Genomic DNA, 21,640 nt, shown 5'->3' with positions numbered 1-21,640 from the left:
AACAAAAGGTAATCGAGGTTAATGATAAGGATTCGGAGGATTCGGTTGTGACAGGTGAACCCGGCGTTATTCCTCAGACGGTTTCTCCACCCGAGAAGAGTCCTATAGACCCAAGCTCTAAATCAGAGGTGAGTGGGTTTATTTCATCTATGCGAGCTGGTGAGGATGCTGTAGGCCCGATTGTTTTGAAGGAGGTTGTTACTGCGGTGGAGGATAAGGAATGTGTTAATGGTGATGAGTTTCCGAGTGTTAGCGGGTTACAGTTTAATGCGCTTGTGGAGAGCGAAAACAGTGATGAGGAACTGATGGAGGATTGTGACAATTGTTCTGAGTTTTCGGAGATTGATTGCAGTCAGTCTTTAGATGACGTTTATTCTGTCGAAGAATTGAATGAGTTTCTGGATGTAACTAAAGGGAAGAAGGTTGATGTGGCAAAATTTTTCCCCGATGTTAATAAATTTATAAAATCAGTGGCGATGGCTCAGAAGACGGTGGGATATGATGTCATTTCAAAACAAAAACGATTTCGGCTGAAAAAGTTTTTAACAACTGTACGCAAAACTCAAAAAGATAATGTGAAACTGTCAAAATGGAAAAAATAAAGCACATGGGTGTGGAATCTATCTTAATTTTTGTTTTGTTTTTCTGTTATTTGTTTTTCTTCTCTCTTACCCCTGCAATGCAGATTCTTAGATTAGGATCTTTAAATGTGAATGGGCTGAGGGATGCAGGGAAAAGAGTATTACTTTCCGAGTTTCTTAGGCTTAAAGATTCAGAAGTGATATTCTTACAGGAAACTCATAGCGACATAAAAAACAAATCTGAGTTAAACCTGTGGTGGGAAGGAAAGCTTTGTTTAAGCCATGGCACAAATGTTAGTGCAGGTGTAGCGATTTTATTTTCAAATCATCTAAATGTCAGCATTTTATCAGAATTGGAAATAGAGAGAGGACGTATTTTGATAGTTAAAGCGAAAGTTGAAAATCAGATATTCGATTTTATAAATATTTATGCTCCAAATAAAGGGTCAGATAGAATCATTTTGTTTAGAAAATTGGGAGAGTTTTTAAAAACATATACTTTGGATGGTATGCTAATTGTTGGTGGCGACTGGAATTGTTCTCTTAATTTTCTTTTAGATAGGAATAATGAGGAGCCACATCCTATATCAGCTTCTGTTTTAAAAAGCGTTATAGTTCAGAATGATCTGGTAGATGTATGGAGAGATAAGAATAAAGAGATAAAACAATACACATGGACAAAAGCGTCACAGGGAATGATAAGTGCTGCAAGACTTGACAGGTTTTATGCTAAGCGTGCTGAAAATAATAGAATAATGGGGTGTAATATTTTTCCTTGTTGTCTATCAGATCACCATTATATTACAGCTAATATAGTTCTGACACAATCTAAATATAAAAGTCCATATTGGAAATTTAATGTTGCATTGTTGAAAGAGAAAGAGTTTTATGAGAAATTTGAATTGTTTTGGAAAATTTGGGGTTCTAGGAAAAATGAATTTGAAAATTTGATACAGTGGTGGGAAATAGGTAAGACACAGATTAAAATATTTTGTCAGCAGTTTACGTGTTTTTCAACAAGAAAAATAAAGCAAAAGATTTCTGAAATAGACAAGGAGATTTTACACATCACATCTTGTATGATTCAGAATGCTAATGCATCTTCAGCAGGCATGTTATGTGAAAAGAAAAGAGATCTAGAATATTTGTTGCAAGTGCGGGCTAAAGGTGCCCTGATAAGATCTCGATTTATGTCTGTAAATGAGGTAGATGCTCCCACTGCTTATTTTTTTAATTTGGAGAGAGTGTCAAAACAACAAAATCAAATGTACTGTCTGACAACCCCTGATGGACGAAAGACTTTTGATGCACAAGAAATGAGAAAGATTGCGGTGGACTTTTATTCAAATTTATATAGAAAAGAAGAAACTGAGACTGAATGTGTGTCACAGGTACTGCAGCAACTGCCATCCCTTACTAAAGCACAGAGGCAGAATCTGGACAGTTCTATTTCCTTTGAGGAGTTAACGGAGGCTGTTCAACAGATGAAGCCTGGTAGAGCACCGGGAATTGATGGACTATCAGTGGACTTTTTTAAAGCTGTATGGAACTACATCGGACAAGACTTTTATGAAGTGATCCAAGAGTGTTTTAAAGAAAAACGCCTTCCCACAAGTTGCCAAAGGGCAGTTCTAACACTTTTACCAAAAAAGGGTGACTTGAGTGTTCTTAAAAACTGGAGGCCTGTGTCAATTTTAACAACTGACTATAAGCTAATAGCAAAAATTTTGGCAAATAGGCTGAAAACTGTTTTAGGAGATTTAATACATGAGGATCAATCATACTGCATTCCAGAAAGAACCATATATGATAATATGTTTATGATCAGAGATATTTTAGAGTACTCTAAACTACATGAGTTGAATGTGGGTTTTCTGTTCCTGGATCAGGAAAAAGCATTCGATAGAGTGGATCATGGTTTTTTGTATGACACAATGAGTGTGTTTGGATTTGGAGAAGGTTTTATGTCCTGGATCAAACTCTTATATACGAATGCCTCATGTATCCTAAAAATAGGTGGTGGTTTGAGTAAACCAATAAGAATGCTTAAAGGCATAAGACAAGGATGCCCACTGTCTGGTCAGCTATATGCTTTAGCAGTGGAGCCACTACTCTGTCTTTTACGAAAAAAACTGTCTGGTTTAAAGGTTGATGATAATTGCAATGGTTTTAAGTTAACAGCATACGCAGATGATATTACTGTAATTGTGAAAGATCAAAGAGATATTGATATTGTTAATGACAGTATCTCAGTATATGAGAAAGCGTCATCTGCAAAACTGAACTGGAGTAAAACGGAGGCATTCTGGTGCAATGATAAAGAGAAATGCTGTAATGACAATGCAAAACCTGTTATCCCTGGAAATGTAAACTGGGAAAAAGATGGTTTTAAGTTTTTAGGCATCTTTTTAGGATCAGAAGTACATAAAAGAAAAAACTGGGAAGGAGTTAAAGATAAAATCTGTAATAGATTATCAAGATGGAATTGGATTTTACCCCAACTATCTTATAGAGGGAGAGTGCTCGTCATAAATAATCTTGCCGCCTCTATTTTATGGCATAAAATGATTGTGTTGAATCCACCAGAAGAATTCATTACGGAAATTCAAAAAGTGTTGGTAAATTTTTTCTGGAATGGAAAACATTGGTTGAGAGAATCAGTTCTGTATCTGCCGTTAAGTGAAGGAGGCCAAGGCCTTATGGACATTAAGTCCAAAGTAGCGGCATTTAGACTCCAGACTGCACAAAGACTCCTTTATCATAAGTCTCAGAACTGGATAGAAATAGCTTGTGCATTGCTAAAAAGAGTGGGTCGGATGAATTTGGACAGACACCTATTTTTGATGAATTTGAAGGAAGTGGATTTTAATGGGCTCTCTTCTTTTTATGCATCAGTATTAAATGTATGGCAAATATTCATTGTTAAAAGAGAGCTGGCAGAGGTAACTCATGAGTGGGTTCTTGAAGAACCTTTACTTTTTAATCCTCTTTTATCAAGTGTGATGTTGAAATCTAAAGGTGTCTGCACAAGCCTGGTTAAAGCAGGAATATGTAAAATCGGTCATCTTCGGGCAAGGGACCGATGGATTTCTGCAGAAAATTTGGCCATGAGGATTGGAATTAATTCTGTTCGGACGGTTGAAAAATTATTATCTGAGATGCAGGAGTCTTTTCCTGAAATACCATTGCAAGCGGAGATGGTTGAGAATGTATTCCCCAGTATCAGTGTGGTTGCTAATGTAGGAGATTGGCAGGAGGCTAATGGAAGATTACTTTCTTTTACAACACCTGAACTTGGTCTCTTTGACACTATATCTAAGAAGTCACTTTATCTTGTTTGTGTCAAATATCTAAATATAAGCGCATTGAAGGATCTTCCAGAGACTAAATGGACTAATTTTGTTGAGTCAGGTGCCTCTCCAAAAGGGTGTTGGAGGACATTTTATAAGCAACCGATTGAAAAAAGAAGTGGGGACTTGCAATGGAGGATTTCTCATTGGATTTTAGCAACAAACCGTTTTAAAGTTAATCTAAATCCTTTGCAAGGAGAAGAGTGTTTGTTTTGTGGTCTTCCAGAAACAGTGTTTCATATATTTATTGGATGTCCAAGGCTGTTTGGAATTCATGAGGTGTTACGAGACTTGAGCCATAATTTTGGTTTTATTTTTACAAATGGTTTCTTCATTTTTGGACCAAAATATAGTGCCTCAAATAAAAGAAAAATTGTTTTGATAAATTTTTTATTTGGTCAGGCAAAAATGGCTATTTGGTTGACAAGAAAGAGAAAAATGTTGTTTAATAGCGATAATGATCCTTTGAACATGTTCAGAGCTCTGGTAAAAAGTAGGCTAGTTATGGAGTATAAGTATTATGAAATGGTGAATGATACTGAATCTTTCTTCTTTTTATGGGGTGTTGGAAATATTTTTTGTCAACCCAATGAAGAGGGAGGTTGTGATGTATTGTTGTAAAAGCTGATGTTTATTTTAACTTTTTTAATGTGTTTTTATTGAGGAATATATAATTATAAAGTAATGTGTTAAGTGTGTTTGTATTATGAGTTAATGGATTGTTAATTAAAGACATGTTAAAGGTCTCTCTCTCTCTCTCTCTCTCTCTCTCTCTCTCTCTCTCTCTCTCTCTCTCTCTCTCTCTCTCTCTCCCCACATTTCACAACCCCCCCCCGTGTGTGTGTGCATTTGAGCGAGAGAGTCATTTTTATTTTTTATGTTTTCATTTATTGATTTTATTTAGCATATACTCAAAATTTGCTGTTGCAGTCTTACTTGTTCATTTCTATGTGTGTGTGTGTGTGTGTGTTTGTGTGCATGGGTGTGTGTGTGTGTGGGAGTGTGGGTGTCTAACTTGCACTCTGTCTTGACATTTTAGAGTGTCACCCCTTCATTGCTGTGCACTTTTTTTCTGCACAGTGGCTGATTTGTAGTTTGTACCACCAAAATTTTCTCTGAGTTTTCGTATTTTTGCGTATTTCCCATTCATTTCCTATGTCAGTAATTTTTGACCGCGAAGGAGACAAGTGTGACTATTGTTTTTACGACCCTTTAACATATCCGAATCATTTTCTTGAATTTTTTGTGTGTTCACATAGCTAATGCAACAAAAGTGTTCATTTCACAACATTTCAAAACGTAAAAGTTTTCGGTCATTTTTGACTGAAGAGGACCAGAGGGTTAAACAAATGCCGGGCAGAGGAGAGTCTGCTGGCAAAAATAGAACGAAAAAGAGCTTATAATCAACATAGTCTTGGCTTTCAGTGATGGCAAAAATAGAGAAATTTTAAATGTTGTAAAAGCGTTGCGGAGATGGTGTTTTTATTACTCAACCGGTGAGTAAGGTATTTTACTGAACAGATGAATTGCCATTTGTAGCTCTCTAACTGAAAAGCATTATCTATTGTGAAGGCTCATGTCATTATGGTTGTTGTAGCAGGAAGTAGCGTGTTTATTAATGGGTAAAGCTACAGAAACGTCTTCACCTTTCCATCTAAACTGGTTATCTCTCTTAAGCCTAGTAGTGAATGTTTTATGAGCAGTAGGATAATCCCTCTCTCTTTTTAGTTATGAGGAAGAACCATATTCATTTGCACAGTCACGCACAACCGCAGCACAATCAAAACAATGTTCTTCCTCAAAATGCATGCAGTTTTGTTTTGTAACCGCTAGTGGGACAAATGTAGCCTGGCTCCGCCCTCCTTCATAATTCCGCTCAATTTTCATTTTCCTTCAGTACTCCGTCTGGGATTGCAGTATATTCTCTGGTTTTCTCCGGTCATATTTTAACCGGTCCAATCAGCGAACAGAGGGAGTGGCTGAGAACGATGACATTGATGTCGTTGATGAAGTTTTTATATCGCAATTCTGATGGAAAAAAAAATCACAATTACATTTTTATTCAGTGGCGGAAACAAGCTTCAATATTTGTATACATTTTAATTTCAGTTTTAGTTTGGGTTATTGTAGTACTTTAACTTAGACGAAAAATTCTACAAAATGGTGCCTAGTTTTAGTTAATGATATTAACCTTGTCTCTTTCAGATCCGTTGGCTCTTGGAGGATGAGATTGTCTCTGCTCTACGGCACTCTTCTGTTATCAGTGCCTCCACCCTGCAGAAAGTTTCTGAGCACGTGTGTCGTTCCAGCGGCCGCCCGCAGTGCCACTGTGAGGTCGTTCCCCTGCAGTTCGTATTTGGTCCAGAGCAGTCGCTGGAAAAGTTTCAAGAGGTTTGAACGATGCGATGACCTCTATTATTGGTGATAAGCCTTCCCAGAAAAGGTCAAGAACGAGATTATGTTCTGCCCTGCTGTTTAATAACACATCCCTGCTTCCTCGCTGCAGGAGTTCAAGAGGTTATCGTTTCCTGGATACCTGCTAAATGCGGAGCAATACAACTTCCACTACGTCTCACTGAGTCGGCAGCAGTCTCACAGGCTTCAGGCTGCAAGACAGCTGTCTAACATCACTGCTCAATACACAACGGGCACAGAAACAACATCTAAGCAAACCAGCCTGTGTCCTGAGGTGGAGGATGGTGCCAAAGCATCAGGACAAGTTCCAGACAAAGAGGGGGAGCTAAAGAAGAAGGAGTTGGACACTGAGGTAATTATTAAAAACCATACCTGAAGAAATGCATTCCATTTGTTTAATGGAAAAGTTATCACTTTAAGAGTAACTCATGCAAATAAGAAAATGTGTAAATAACGGGGGCAAAAATGTCACCAAAAGAAATAAAAATGCACCTAAAATCATAGATACTGGGCAAAAAAAATGCCCCGGTTCTTGATTTTTATATTTATGACGTATCAGATGAGCAAGAACCTGTTTTTTTTTTTGTGGCGTTACACTTACATTTTAGACACACTATGTATGTTTTGCCTATTTTGCAAATGAAAATAATTCCAAACTAAGTCACAGCAGAACCATTAGAAAAGATTTTATTATGTGAGGAGAAAAAGAGTGGAGTTAGACATGAAACTAGCATCAAATCAGTTGCCTGAGGTAAAGGTTAGTTAAACAGTTTAGCATCATTACACAGAAATGTATGAACACAGAATGCAATTAAGTATCCCAAAGAGCCATGTTATAAATATAATATTATCTTGTCTCTTCATCTGGAATATGATTCATTTGTTTTCCCGCAGCAGGTTGAGTGTGGGCTCACGGTGCAGCAGCAGACGAGGGATGACGGGGACATGCGGCCTGCAGCAGCTGACTCAGTCAGCGAGTGTCTCTCCGAGACCTCTGCATCTGTCTGTTTGACCTGCCCAGGGTCAGAGGAGACTCGAATTCAGAGTGCCGTCAGCGGGGCTGCTCACCTGCAGACGGGCAGCAGCACAGAGCGCTCCTCTGATCACACATCCCCTCCCAAAACACCCTCCGCTGCCAGCCTGGCCGAGTCCGTGCAGTCCGCCACACACAGTAAGCGTCACAAGACAAACCTAAGAACAAAACTCTGAATTTTTTTCCTGAGATCATGGGGCTTCATTTATAAAGACTTGCATAGAATGATCCTAAATCAGCATCCCTGTGCGTCCTTAAGTCTTAAATTCAGTTAACAAGTCTTAAATATATTAAATGTTATAGGAAAAGTCTTAAAGGTGCAGTGTGTAAATTTTAGCAGCATCTAGCGGTGAGGTTGCGAATTGCATTTCGAATTAAACAACACGTACGTATAGAATCGAAAATATGTACATGAATCGAAAATTATAATAATAATAATAATAATTCTTTACATTTACATAGCGCTTTTCTGGGTATTCAAAGCGCTTTTACATGGAAGGGGGGGATCTCCTCAACCACCACCAATTTGCAGCATCCACCTGGATGATGCGACGGCAGCCATATTGTACCAGAATGCCCACCACACACCAGCTGATTGGTGGAGAGGAGACATAAAGTGTGATGAAGCTAATCAGTATATGGTATTATTAGGAGGCCATGATGGACAGAGGCCAATGGGCAAATATGGCCAGGATGCCTGGGTTAGACCCCTACTCTTTTTCCGAAGGACATCCTGGGATATTTAATGACCACAGAGAGTCAGGACATCGGTTTAACGTTTCATCCGAAGGTCAGTGCGCTTTTACAGTATAGTGTCCCCATCACTATACTGGGGTGTTAGGACCCACACAGACCACAGGTTGAGCACCCCCTGCTGGCCTCACTAACACCTCTTACAGCAGCAACCTGGTTTTCCCAGGAGGTCTCCCATCCAGGTACTGACCCTGCTTGGATAATGCCATGATGTATTGTCCGATCAAACAGACGAGCTTCTGTAGATCAAATTGCTCAAGTCAAGAAGTTAATGCTGGTTTTGATATAAAGGTGTCAGAATACACAGTGCATCGCAGTTTGTTGTGTATGGGGCTGCATAGCCGCAGACCAGTCAGGGTGCCCATGCTGACTCCTGTCCACCACCGAAAGCACCAACAGTGGGCACGTGCGCATCAGAATTGGACCACAGAGCAATGGAAGAAGGTGGCCTGATCTGATGAATCACGTTTTCTTTTACATCACGTGCATGGCCAGGTGTGTGTGCGTTGCTTACCTGGGGAACACATGGCACCTCAAACAATGAGTTTGAGGTTTTGACTTGGCCTCCAAATTCCCCAGATCTCAATCCAATCGAGCATCAGTGGGATGTGCTGAACAAACAAGTCCGATCCATGGAGGCCCCACCTCGCAACTTACAGGACTTAAAGGATCTGCTGCTAACATCTTTGTGCCAGATACCACAGCACACCTTCAGGGGTCTAGTGGAGTCCATGCCTCGACGGGTCAAGGCTGTTTTGGCAGCAAAAGGGGGACCAAGACAATATTTAGTCATAATGTTATGCTTGATCGGTGATTCATACACATGCTCTCTAATTGCCATATGCATACAAACATTTTCACGTCAGTTGAATAAATTCTGATTTGTTCCTTTTGACGTAGGATGAAATCTATTATGATCAAATCCGATCATCTGTGTGTGGTTTTTTTTTAAATGAGGCCCCTGGTTGTTTAGTTAGATTCTAAAAATAATTCCTGTTGCTTTCAGGCAGTGGGAAACTGCGGCAGAGTCGAGTTCAGAGTGTCGTCTCCAGTCAGGGCAGCCTGGACTCAGACATGCTAGGTGAGACTTCACAGAACAGACAGCATGTTCACACTCCCATATGCGTCACAATCTTTATTCCTCATGCTCCTTCTCCTCTCTGCTGTTTGTGTTTCAGGTTATGATGGCGGCAGCAGTGATTCTGAGTGTGAAGGACCCACTATGAATGAGCAGGAGAGACAGACGCCACTCATGCCTGATTTCTGGCTCATCATCAGAATTCATCAGGACAGAGTGGAGGTTTTCTCCCACGCCAGGTACTGCTGCAGAGATGCGCTCCTACTCTGCATGCAAGTTACGAAATTCACATTCAGAACACACCAAATGCAAGCACAAATCAGCAAGTCAAAGAATTGGCTGGCAGACTTTAAATCCTAATGTTAAAATTATGGTTTGAATCTTGATTTTTATAAGAATCATCAAGACGTGATTTTTCTAGGAAAGCATCACTTATTACTCATACTTGGTGTTTTCCACTTATTAAACATCAGCACAGTCTCATATATAGTTTGTTGTATGAACATGAATAATTGTGGCTGGTTGAGGAGTGTGCTGTTACCTTTCTAAAATAAACATATAAATATATATTTATCGGTATAAATGATAACATGTATTGATTATTTAATAATCATTAAAAAAATATTTTTGTAACTTTTTTATATATATATATATATATATATATATATATATACATATTTTATACATATTATTTACAAGTAATATCCTTCTATTGTTTTATTTTTTTTGTTTTATCTTCAGTTATTTTACAAAACAATTATTGAACAATATCAAAGCAACTTTCTCTTTAATTTATGGAAAGGTTTTCTGTACCTATTTGTGTATACTGCCAAAAATGGGCCTCAAGTTTTTGTTGTCCTTGTAAGTTTTCAGCTTATAATGAGCGTTCAATTGTGTTCTAAATATGTAAAGCATACAAATGAGCAGCATGCCTGTTTGTAGTACTTAAAATGCAAACTTTAGTTTTCCCCAGACGTGCAAACAAAACTGAGTTTTGCATAAACTGAGTTTTGCGTTTTCCTGCTGAGACTGTTAAAACACTTTGTACTGTTTGAATCTTGTGAATCTTGAACATTTGTGTTGGCAGGAGTTTTAACAGAGCAAAAGAGGAGGAAGAGGAAGAGATTCCAGAATACCTGCGTCTTCATCAGCTGGTGGTGAGGAGGATCGGAGAAATGTGCCGAATAGTCAACCAGGTAAAGAATAGCCTAGCCTTTTCATCAGCATAAAGTCTGGTCACTGCCCACTTAGGGTGTGTTCACACATGGCATGTTGGGTTGGATTAAAACGAACCCTGATGCGATTGCTCTGTTAGTGCGGTTCATTTGAATAAGTGTGAACGCTGCCATCTGAACCAAATAAGTGGACAGAGACCCCTGAAAAGATTGGTCTCGCTCCGCTTCCAAATGAACTCTGATGAGATTTGAATTAAATATGAACGCAACACGGACCAAAGACATGTAAATGAACCAAAAACAGAACATGATGTCACAAGATGTGACCTAAAAATAACTGAATGTCATAGTCATAGCCGCCATGTTGCCCATCACAGTTCGGTACAGGCATCAGAACCGTGTCTCCTCACAGCAGATCTTTGTTTGTGTCTGTGGGGATTCCTGCCGCTGTTTTGGCTCCTTTACACATTTTATAAGCTTCTTCATGAGTTCTCATCTGATCAAAATACCATCATATGTAGCTACGCACATACAACGAGTGCATTTAGCCCAACACACAGCATTGTTTTTTAAATGTTCGGTAAATTCTGTAATGAAATATATATAATAAAAGCCGACCAATCAGGTTGTGAAAATAACCCTATACCTTTTAGGTTATTTATCTTTAGGTTCAGTGTTAAAATGCCAATGTGAATGCTAAGCGGACCAGGGCTAGATGTTTTTGGTCCGGACCAAATGAACCAAGCGAACAGAACTACAAGTGTGAACACACACTTAGTGAGAAAGTCCCACTATCTCTTGTTCATCACCCCAGATCCTCTACCACTGTTTTCCACTTTGTTGCTCTTTAACTTTTCAATTACTTTCTCCACAGCGCCTCCTACTACAAGACCTGCATGATAGTCATGTGTGCCATTCTCTCCTGGTTGCTGAGAGTGAAGAGGACATATGGAAGCACGAGTCGCTTTACCGGCCCAGGATGACCAACTCTGATGGTGCAGAACCCAGCCGAATGACTAACACACACTCTTTCTATGAGCCATGGCCATATACATGCCAGAACATGTCGACAGCCTCTTTGACATGGTTAAAAAATATATATTTGAATCACTTACCACTTGTGTTTTAATCACTTAGGCATGTTAGCTAAATCTATTAGAAAATTATAATGTTGCCAAATTTCTTAAAGCTACACTGTGTGATATTTTCTCCCATCTAGCGGTGAAAATGTATATGACCATCCAGTGAATATTAGTTTCTGTTCCTCTCAATTTCGTTTTAACTCCTACGGTGGCAGATTTAGTCCAAGGTTAATATGGCTTCCAGTTCGACCTCGTCCACATTCGGTGCCATTGAGTGTTAAAACACGAAAGGCGAAGCTTGAATTTACAGGTATGTCCCTCTTTGGCTAATGTACTTTCAAGATGGAGGGGCAAAATGGCGACCGGCATTCGAACCCCTCACCCGTATGTATTTTCAATGGCATATTATAAACTTACGAGAATACTTTATTACTTGAAAGAAGTAAATATACATTAATGAGCACATATATTTTTGAAAGAACTAAGTGTTTTTAGCTAAGAATAAACTAAAAAAGTCACACAGTGTAGCTTTAATCTATAAAAACCTTTATTATGAGACCAAATGTTGCTCACACTCCAGATCCATTGTGTGCCTAAATTTCTTCATTTTCAAACGTTAAAACATCAAGCTTTTATTTTGGCTGAAAACCGCAGGGAGACCTTAAAGCTTCTCTTTTGTTGACAACAGCCAGTTTATGAGCTCTTTTTATTACAGGTTTGGGAAGATGGTTGGCACATGTTGCGTTCCCAAGTGCACGTTAGAGGCGCCCCAACTCTGAAATGTAATTTATTTAATTAAATAGCATCTACGCAATAATCGCACAAAGCCAATTCAATTTCAATTAATCGTGCAGCCCGTTACCATGCGTATGGCTTTGTTTAAATGAAATCTGTTGATGTTGTTGCTCTCTTGATATGCAGTACAAAGTTAATAACGCCTGATGATGCCGCTGTAAAATGGAGCTCAATTTACGCTAATGCAAACAAACGCACAGACTAAAAAAAGCCTGTCGGGAAGGTCAACTCAAGGGTAGTGATAATGAGACAGCAGCGTGAGTCTGAGCACTCGCCTCATTGACTACAATTTTTTTAACTGCTGTTTAGCATGAATTACTGCACTAATGTCCTAATATGGCCTGTTGTTCTGCCTCAGACTGTGTAAATTAATTGGATACGGTCGACCACAGAGATGAACACTCAAATGTTTCATTTATATCGTACAACTTGAGGTGCTCTATGGGCCTGTTGAGTTCAGATAATCCTGCTAATTTCCCTTTTGTTATGAAATTGTTAAGATGAAAGTCACACCCCCATAATTGCACTTTTTTTTCCGGCCCAGACTACAACGCCGACGAGAGTTATCAGCCACGGGACTACCTTGCTGCCACTATGCAGTTCATCCCGGGGTACTTCGCCTGTGACGTGGTCTGGAGCACCGTTATTTATATTCACCCACGGCTCAAAATGGGGCCCAACATGGGCGTTTCCCGGGGTGAGTGACACCTCAGTGGACCAATCAGGTCCCTCATGAAGACACATTTTTGGAAAAAACTGTAAACTTGTACCCTAACATGATATTCTTCTTCTCTCTGATTCTTTCAGCTATCCAGGCTCTGCGTTCCGTTCTTAACGCATTTTGTGTGGTCAACCGCAAAAATATGTTTGTCTATCAGGAGCGCACCACCAAATCTGTGTTCTACCTCCGGTGAGTCAGAAGCTCTGCATTTCTCCATATTAGTGAAAGACCAGTATGAGTTTTTCAATGGATGATATTGATATCTGGAAAACATAGTAAACATGGGTTTAAAATGTCATCCAAATTCGTAAATGTCAATGTTAATGTTGCAACTTGCTCAACCGTTCAAAAATTTTTTTATTTCTTTGAAAGCTCACCAAATCTGCATTTATTAAATACAGCAAATGCTACTACATTTGTACTTAAAGGGGTACTTCACCACTGGAAAGATGAATGTGTATTTAAATTGGGTCATTTATGTAGTAGAAATTTTATTTTTTATTTTTATTAATTAATTTTATTTTTGGATTTCAAGACTGATTTCATATGGATGAAAGACAACAACTCCCAGAATGCACTTGCTTCGCTGCCCTACAAGGCCACTCCCTAGCCATGCCTACCGGTTACATCTCTTGCCCACCGTGGCACCACCCCACCGTCGTTTTGAATTTTATAGTAATAAAATCATTTAGAGAAGAGTTAGAGAACAGACACTACAATTGAAAACTGAACGTGTCTCCTCAATACAGCACGAGCCGCATTTTCATTCATTCATGGCCGTACAGTCCATTCACAGTGCAAATTCACAGAGGAGGCTACCGTTGGTCTGAGAAAGACCATATATTTACCCACCTATAGACACTCCCTGAAGAAATCAGGACAGAAGTGGTCGAAAGTGGACAAAAGAGACAGCAGGTGTAAACAGCAATGTGTCTCCCTCATCTACTTGTAATCTGACAAAATGCATCTTAATACCAGGTGTAAACGGGGCCTAAGTGATCGCTAGAATGTATTTGAATGTCTTTTCATGATCTTGACCTTGTCTCCACAGACTCTCAGAGACGTCTCAGGCAGGGAAGTACAGTGATTTGGATGGAAACATGCACACACGCTCTGTCGGTCTGGCCCGCAGCCAGGAGCCGCTGGGCTCTGAGGACCTCACGGTAACATTCACATACTGTCACTTCTCATTACGCTTTAGGAAACCAGAGCCCTCAGGAGCCATTAGGGCTCCGATTCCCTTCTGGAGCAAATGATTTACCTGCTACTTGCAAAGCACTGACCTGTCCTTGTGTTTACGCCATTTATGAGGATCATTCTGATGGGATGAGCGATAGAAGATCTGAGCAATTATGTGTTTATTGCCTGGAAAACAGGCGTAGAACGTGCTCCCATGTGCCTGATGTGATGTGTCTAAGTATGTTATAACATGTATCTTGTGTTCACAGGGATCACGCGCGTCTCTGGAAGGCTCAAGGCCGGTTGGACTGGTGGACAAACACATTTTACTGCTGGTGCATGGCGTAGGAACTGCAGGTGAGTGAGAGGAATAGATAAATGAACAGCGTGTTGTTTCTGTGAGGGATATTACACGACTACAGGCTGCACGCCTTACCAAACCACACTAACTGAGAACAGGACCAACAAGCAGCCTTTAATTTCACATGAATTCTTGCATTCATATGCAAACTGGAAACTGCCTCTATCTTATTTTGGGGAGAAAATGTATAATTTCAACTCATATCTGCTCATTCTCTTTTATGGCTATTTTGCACATTTTAGTATAATAGAAAAAGTATTAAAATGGAAATAATGAAGTATAAGAATTATGCAGTGACTGAAACATGTTACAAAAAATATTCAGTTTTTTTACCTATTTAATGTCATTTATATTGGCACAATTGACATTTTTTAAAGAAATGTATAGCTACTTTTATTTAGCAAGGAAGCATCACATTGATCAAAAGTAACAGTAAAGACATTTTATAATATTACAAAAGATTTCTACTTCAAATAAATGCGGTTCTTTTGAACGTTCTATTCATCAAACAATCCTGAAAAAAATAAATAAATCACGGTTTCCACAAAAATATGAAGCAGCACAACTGTTTTCAACATTGATAATAATCATAAATGTTTCTTGAGCAGCAAATCAGCATATTAGAATGAATTCTGAAGGATCATGTGACACTGAAGACTGGAGTAATGATGCTGAAAATGTAGCTTTGATCACAGGTATAAATTACATTTTTACATATTCAGTTATTTTAATATTAATTTTGTAATAATATTTCACAATATTACTATTTTTACTTTTCGATCAAGTAAATGCAGCCTTGATGAGCATAAGATACCTCTTTCTGAAACATTAACACTCCACTTTTTTTGAAAATAGGCTCATTTTACAAGTCCCCTAGAGTTAAATAGTTGAGTTTTACCGTTTTTGAATCCATTCAGCCGATCTTTGTATCTGGCGGTAGCATTTTTAGCATAGCTTAGCACAGGGGTTTTCAAACTTTTTGTGTGTGTGGACCACTATTTGTAATCAAAAAATTTTGCGGACCACCTCATAACACACATAATAAAATATGTCTACACACAGTCCTACCTAAATTATTCCGCACCTCTAAATAGGCTTACTAGCACTAAAACTATAACTAGTCATCACTTTAGTATATACAACAGGCTTGTTAAAAGAAAGTTTACTGCACACAACGGCTGCTACATATTTAATTTATTTATTCTGGCTCATAGATGCATCCGACTCACTGTCAATCTCTTCATTTTTTGTAACTTCTGCCTCAGTCTCTTTTCTCTTCAGAGAACCTGTTGCTATCCACCGATCCATAACAGCACTGAACTTGAACGTCACGGCCGAGCGCCACTAGCCTATTTTAGTAATCGCACAATAACTTGACAATTAAATACAAATGTTATATCAATATAGGCCTACATATTCTTTTTATTTTTTATTTTTTTATGGGAATTTCCTGGTAAAATGAAGGTAAAAAAATATTATTTTATTTTATTTTATTTTGCCTTTCCACGGACCACCTGCAGTACCCTCACGGACCACTAGTGGTCCGCGGACCACAGTTTGGGAATGACTGGCTTAGCATACATCATTGATTCTAAACAGTCCATTAGCATCTCATTCAAAAAATGACCAAAGACACTTTCAATATTTTTCCTATTTAAAACTTGACTCTTCTACAGTTACATCGTGTGCTAAGACAAACTGAAAATGAAAAGTTGCGATTTTCTACACCTATATGGCTAGGAACTACTTTCTCATTCCTGCGTAATAGTCGCGGATCTTCGCGGCCGTACCATGGCTTCAGCGGCGTAATGATTCATTGGTATTCTGTGAAACATGGTGGTAGTATACACCTTCGACTTACTATCACAGCCTTTTACAACACACAGAACCATGGCTAACCACACAGGTAAATCCACAACACAATTTGTCGGCTGCAAGCCTGAAACTTTCGGTGCAACCACACGAACTTAGTGCCGGTCACATTGAAAGTTACTTAGCTGGGGGCTACTTTCAGACGTTACTACAGGGTACTTTTCATTACGCAGGAATGAGAAAGTAGTTCCTAGCCATATGAGCCATATAGGTGTAGAAAATTGCAACTTTTAATTTTCAGTTGGTCTTAGCACACGATGTAACTGTAGAAGAGTCAAGTTTTAAATAGGAAAAATATTGAAAGTGTCTTTGGTCATTTTTTAAATGAGATGCTAATGGACTGATCAGAATCAATGATGTATGCTAAGCTATGCTAAAAGTGCTACCGCCAGATACAAAGATCGGCTGAATGGATTCAAAAACGGTAAAACTCAACTATTTAACTCTGGGGGACTTGTAAAAAGAGCCTATTTTCAACAAAAGTGGAGTGTTCCTTTAAAGGGGAATGAACAATGAACTGCATTGTTTTATAAAGGTTAACTAATCGTGATAACTAAAACTGTTGATTATAGCATTATATTTAGATCTATGGCATTATATTTAGACTGGGGCATGAAAGTGATGAGCATTGTAGCCGATCTCAGACATGTTGAGTGCATGAATGCAGTGATCTCATCATTGCAACTCGATTTCTTCACACTAACGAATGCTTTCATCATAACTAACAGTGCAAACACAATGTAAATATTAAGAGATTCATTGATTATTACGGGAGTTTTGGATCGAGTCCAGAACTCAGTCACTGATAAACTCACACTGTTTAATTGTCAGCTCCAGGGATTGTACAGAGAGCGTTCTTTGATCGCTTTCTATATAATTTAATCACAGCTTAAAAAAACGATTATTTTCATCCTACTAAGAGAAACAATGTGAAGTTGAGCGTTTAGGCGCTGGTTTGATTTACTGACATATAGACAAAGAACATCTGACTGTACATGAATCATTACATGTCAGAAATCACAGATCAGGCATTAGAATTAACACGGCTACTTACATGTTGTCGCATTACTGTCGAGTCCATATCGTAAAAGTCTGTTTGCAAAGCCTGCGCCGAAATTGCGACTAACTTACCAAAGAATCCACAGTGAAATGTACCGCATACAAACAAATAATGCTCAACTGAGACATGAAAATGAAAAACCACATTCCTAGCATTAGGATCCCTTGGAAGGTAATGTTATTTTCTCTTCTCTCCTCGTCATCTCACTAACACGTCAGTGGGCGGGGCCAACGTTGCAATGATGAAGTAGGCGTTGAATTTCTTTTGCAGAGGCGGACTTTCACCAATCTATAGTCACATTGACAACTAGTCGTTCTCTGGGCTTGGTTACAATAAAAGCTGTTTTTGGATTAACAAGGATGTTTTCAGTTCTGAAAGAATATTAGCATGATGATATGTCAAAAGCTCAAGGAAAATTTGATTTCTCAGTTCATGACCCCTTTAAAGACCACAAACTTTTGAACGGTATATAGTGTGTAAAATATAAATTCACTGAAGTGTGCCCAAACTTTTATCTGGAGGTGTGTAAGTTGAGCATGCAGAAAAGATTTATATAAATAAAAAAAATAAACAGTTTCAAGTACAGAGAAACAGCAGTGATTTTTAGCAAAGTCAAACTCTCAGGACTCTCCAACTTCACCTTCAGCACCATCAGCAGCTGACAGGAGGCGCTGTTGCTCTGCACCCGTCCTGCTGTTATTACAGCCATGAGTCATTTCATTCCTGTAAATGTTTTACTTCACTCCCAAATTGTAACCATATAAATAATTTCCAGTCTATCAGTTTATTTTTAAATGCATATTTGTAATTTATTGGGACTTTTCTTGCTTTAGCGGGCAGGGATTTCAGCACCTGCAACTTAATTTCTAAATCAAAAGTCAATATGAAATGAATTTCAATCTGTGAACAGTTTTACTTGCTTAATATGGCATATATAATCCAGTGAGATATTATGTTTTGTGATCGAACAGGTCCAGAGATCACTGATGAATTAGTGAAGGTATTGAGGAAGCGTCTGGACGAGGCAACGCTGGACATTATCACAGTCATGCTGGTCAGGAACTGCAAACTGACGCCTGCAGATGTGGAGGTGATTTCTCTTTGTCTGTCTCATCCACCATCTCTCTTTTCAACCGTCTTTTGCCTGTGTCTGACTTGTTCTTTACCTCAGACTGGTGCAGAACAGATTAAGCAAATTATATTTACCTTCTTTATGCAGAGACAGACATTTGTGAAAAAATGCCATACAAGTATCATAAAATACAACTCATCCACTGCATGTCAAGTCTTCTGAAGCCATCTAATACCTTTTTTCTGATTTTCAAAATACTTTTTGCTTTGAATCTAAGCTTTTAATGTTGTGATTCATCTCAGAGTGAGTTGGTTTAATAGTCTTTATTGAAGATTTTTGGATATATTACTGAAAAGCCACTAAAAATGCATCACTGTTTCTCTCTCTTTACATCAGAAGGTCAGTTTCCGTCTGTGGGCGGCCAGCGGGTGTGTCGTCCGAGATTAATGGTTGGATAATAGACTGTGGATGTGCTTTGTGTTGATTACACATCATTGTATTTCAGTTCCACTCTTTCTTCTTTGTCTCAGTTCATTCAGCCTCCTGGCTCTCCTGCGACGGAAGTGATGGAGTTCTGCCTGCCTCAGTACTGTGTGCCGTGGATCCAGGCGGTGGCTCACTACCTCCGCCAGAACCTCCTCATCTTTCTCCATATCCCCAAATACACTGACAGCAACATCGAGCACCACTTCAAGGTACCTACCATCTGATCCCGGCATTATTCGGCCCGCTGAGACAGACAGGCGGACACATTCCCAGTGCATTTGCTTCATAGAGATGGTCATATGTCAGAGAAGCACTGCTGTAGATGTAGACTTGGAAATCTAAATTATATAACATTATAAATCTGTTAAATGTTTCCTGGTTAAAACAGCAATACAGTTTATACACTGCAGAATCATACCAAAACATTAATTTTTAAGCCTTTGGGAACAAATATTACACAGTGGTACTGGTAGAATGACTTGTGAATCATAAAATATATATATTTTTTAATTATGAATAATTATATTTAAAATGTTAAAGAATAATCACAGTTTTTTAATTATTATTAATATTATTAAAAACTGAAATGTATTATTATTTTAAATAAATAAATGTATATAATAATTTATATAAATAAGTAATTAAATTTAATAAGAAGTGTATTATTTTTTTATTATTATTATTTTTTAAAATCTGAATATTTTTGGTGAAAGTTAAGTATTATTTATAGAAAACTACACATAATATATATATATATTATATATATATATATATATATATATATATATATATATATATATATATATATATATATATATATATATATATATATATATATATATATATATATATATATATATATATATATATATATATATATATATATATATATATATATATATATATATATTATGTGTAGTTTTCTGTAAATAATACTTAACTTTCACCAATAATTTTAAAAACGTGGGCTTTTACGTAAATCTTCAAGAAAGTTGGGATTATTATTATTATTATTATTATTATAAAAAACTGAGTTATTATTATTATTTTTTCTAAACTGAATATGTTGCAAATGAAATATGCCTATATATAGTTGTTTTTGAGTTCTATTTATTTACTCTTTTTCAAAAGAAGAGTGACTGTCTTAAATTCTTCACTTTCACAAATCATTCAACGGTCTGATGAAATCCATTGTTCAGAAATACTGGTGATTACGTAAATATTAAAAAGTGAAACGAAGTGGTTTGCAATAAGCCGTTTATACTTGAGTGTGTGTGTGAATTGAACCACCACAGATAACGTGTGAGCGAGCGCAGCAGGCCTCTGCAAATGTGTTTTGACTTTAATGCTCTCTGAGTGAGTACGGTTCAGTTTAACAGGTCACTGAGAGTTCATTCAGAGAGCTCCTATAATACACTTCTCCACCGGGAGGCAAGACATAAAGACACACTACTCATTGTTGTACTTCTGTATTCTCTTAAATGTCCCTTTTTTGGAAGCTAATATGCGATTAGAATTTAAAGTGCACAATAACCATGGTGCTTTTCTCAAATAATGGCGAACAGGTGATTTATCATTACAACTTGTCTGCATTTAGAACCTTTTTAAACTTGCCATAGAAAAATAATTTACTGTTTGAATAAAAAAAAGGCTAACATTAACTATTAATTACAAAAATCAATATTCAGTACCTAATCATACCAATAACAATGAAAATCAATAATTATGGCCAGATAGATAGATGGATGGATGGATGCATGCATGCATACACACATGCATAACATAGGCATGCATCATTTTTGGTTACATTTTACAATAAGATTCCATTTGTTAACATTAGTTACCATAAATTAGCAATAAAAAATACTTCTGAAGCATTTATTAATCTTAAAGGGTTAGTTCACCCAAAAATGAAAATTCTGTCATTAATTACTTCCCCTCATGTCGTTCGACACCCGTCAGACCTCCGTTCATCTTCGGAATAGAAATGAAGATATTTTAGTTGAAATCTGATGGCTCTGAAAGGCCTCCATTGGCTCAATGGCACGGTTCACTCTCAAGACCCTTAAAAGGTACTAAAGACGTCGTAACAAAGTCCATCTCACTACAGTGGTTCTAAAATAACTTTATGAATCGGCGACAATAGTTTTTGAGCGCAAAAAAACCCTAAATAACGACTTATATAGTGATGACGATTTCAAAACACGGCATCATGAAGCTTCGAAGCGTAATGAATCAGTGAGCCGAATGATGATTCGGATCGCGTGTGTCAAACCGCCAAACTGCTGAAATTTGGCGATTCAAACCGCTGAATCGACTCGCTGATTCATAACGCTTCGAAGCTTCATGATGCCGTGTTTTGAAATCGTCATCACTATATAAGTCGTTATTTAGGGTTTTTTTGCGCTCAAAAACTATTGTCGCCGATTCATAAAGTTATTTTAGAACCACTGTAGTGAGATGGACTTTGTTACGACGTCTTTAGTACCTTTTAAGGGTCTTGAGAGTGAACCGTGCCATTGAGCCAATGGAGGCCTTTCAGAGCCATCAGATTTCAACTAAAATATCTTCATTTCTGTTCCGAAGATGAACGGAGGTCTGACGAGTGTCGAACGACATGAGGGGAA

At 38.0% G+C, this 21,640-nt stretch overlaps 1 protein-coding gene across 1 annotated transcript in view; it reads left to right on the top strand.

Annotated features, from left to right (window-relative positions):
* szt2 (SZT2 subunit of KICSTOR complex) overlaps window positions 1-21,640 on the top strand; it is a 126,035-nt gene that overhangs the window by 41,232 nt on the left and 63,163 nt on the right. The window contains exons 37-49 of the mRNA XM_079841133.1: window positions 6,137-6,322; window positions 6,438-6,698; window positions 7,241-7,517; window positions 9,139-9,213; window positions 9,311-9,449; window positions 10,298-10,406; window positions 11,260-11,380; window positions 12,807-12,959; window positions 13,070-13,172; window positions 14,035-14,146; window positions 14,432-14,519; window positions 18,427-18,545; window positions 19,058-19,222. Of these exons, the coding sequence (XP_079697259.1) occupies window positions 6,137-6,322; window positions 6,438-6,698; window positions 7,241-7,517; window positions 9,139-9,213; window positions 9,311-9,449; window positions 10,298-10,406; window positions 11,260-11,380; window positions 12,807-12,959; window positions 13,070-13,172; window positions 14,035-14,146; window positions 14,432-14,519; window positions 18,427-18,545; window positions 19,058-19,222 (1,908 nt within the window). The remainder of the gene's footprint in view (window positions 1-6,136; window positions 6,323-6,437; window positions 6,699-7,240; window positions 7,518-9,138; window positions 9,214-9,310; window positions 9,450-10,297; window positions 10,407-11,259; window positions 11,381-12,806; window positions 12,960-13,069; window positions 13,173-14,034; window positions 14,147-14,431; window positions 14,520-18,426; window positions 18,546-19,057; window positions 19,223-21,640) is intronic.

Source organism: Gobio gobio (genome assembly GCF_949357685.1).
Source record: "Gobio gobio genome assembly, chromosome: 17".
NCBI classification, from domain to species: Eukaryota; Metazoa; Chordata; class Actinopteri; order Cypriniformes; family Gobionidae; genus Gobio; species Gobio gobio.
This window is presented reverse-complemented; position numbering and strand designations above follow the sequence as displayed.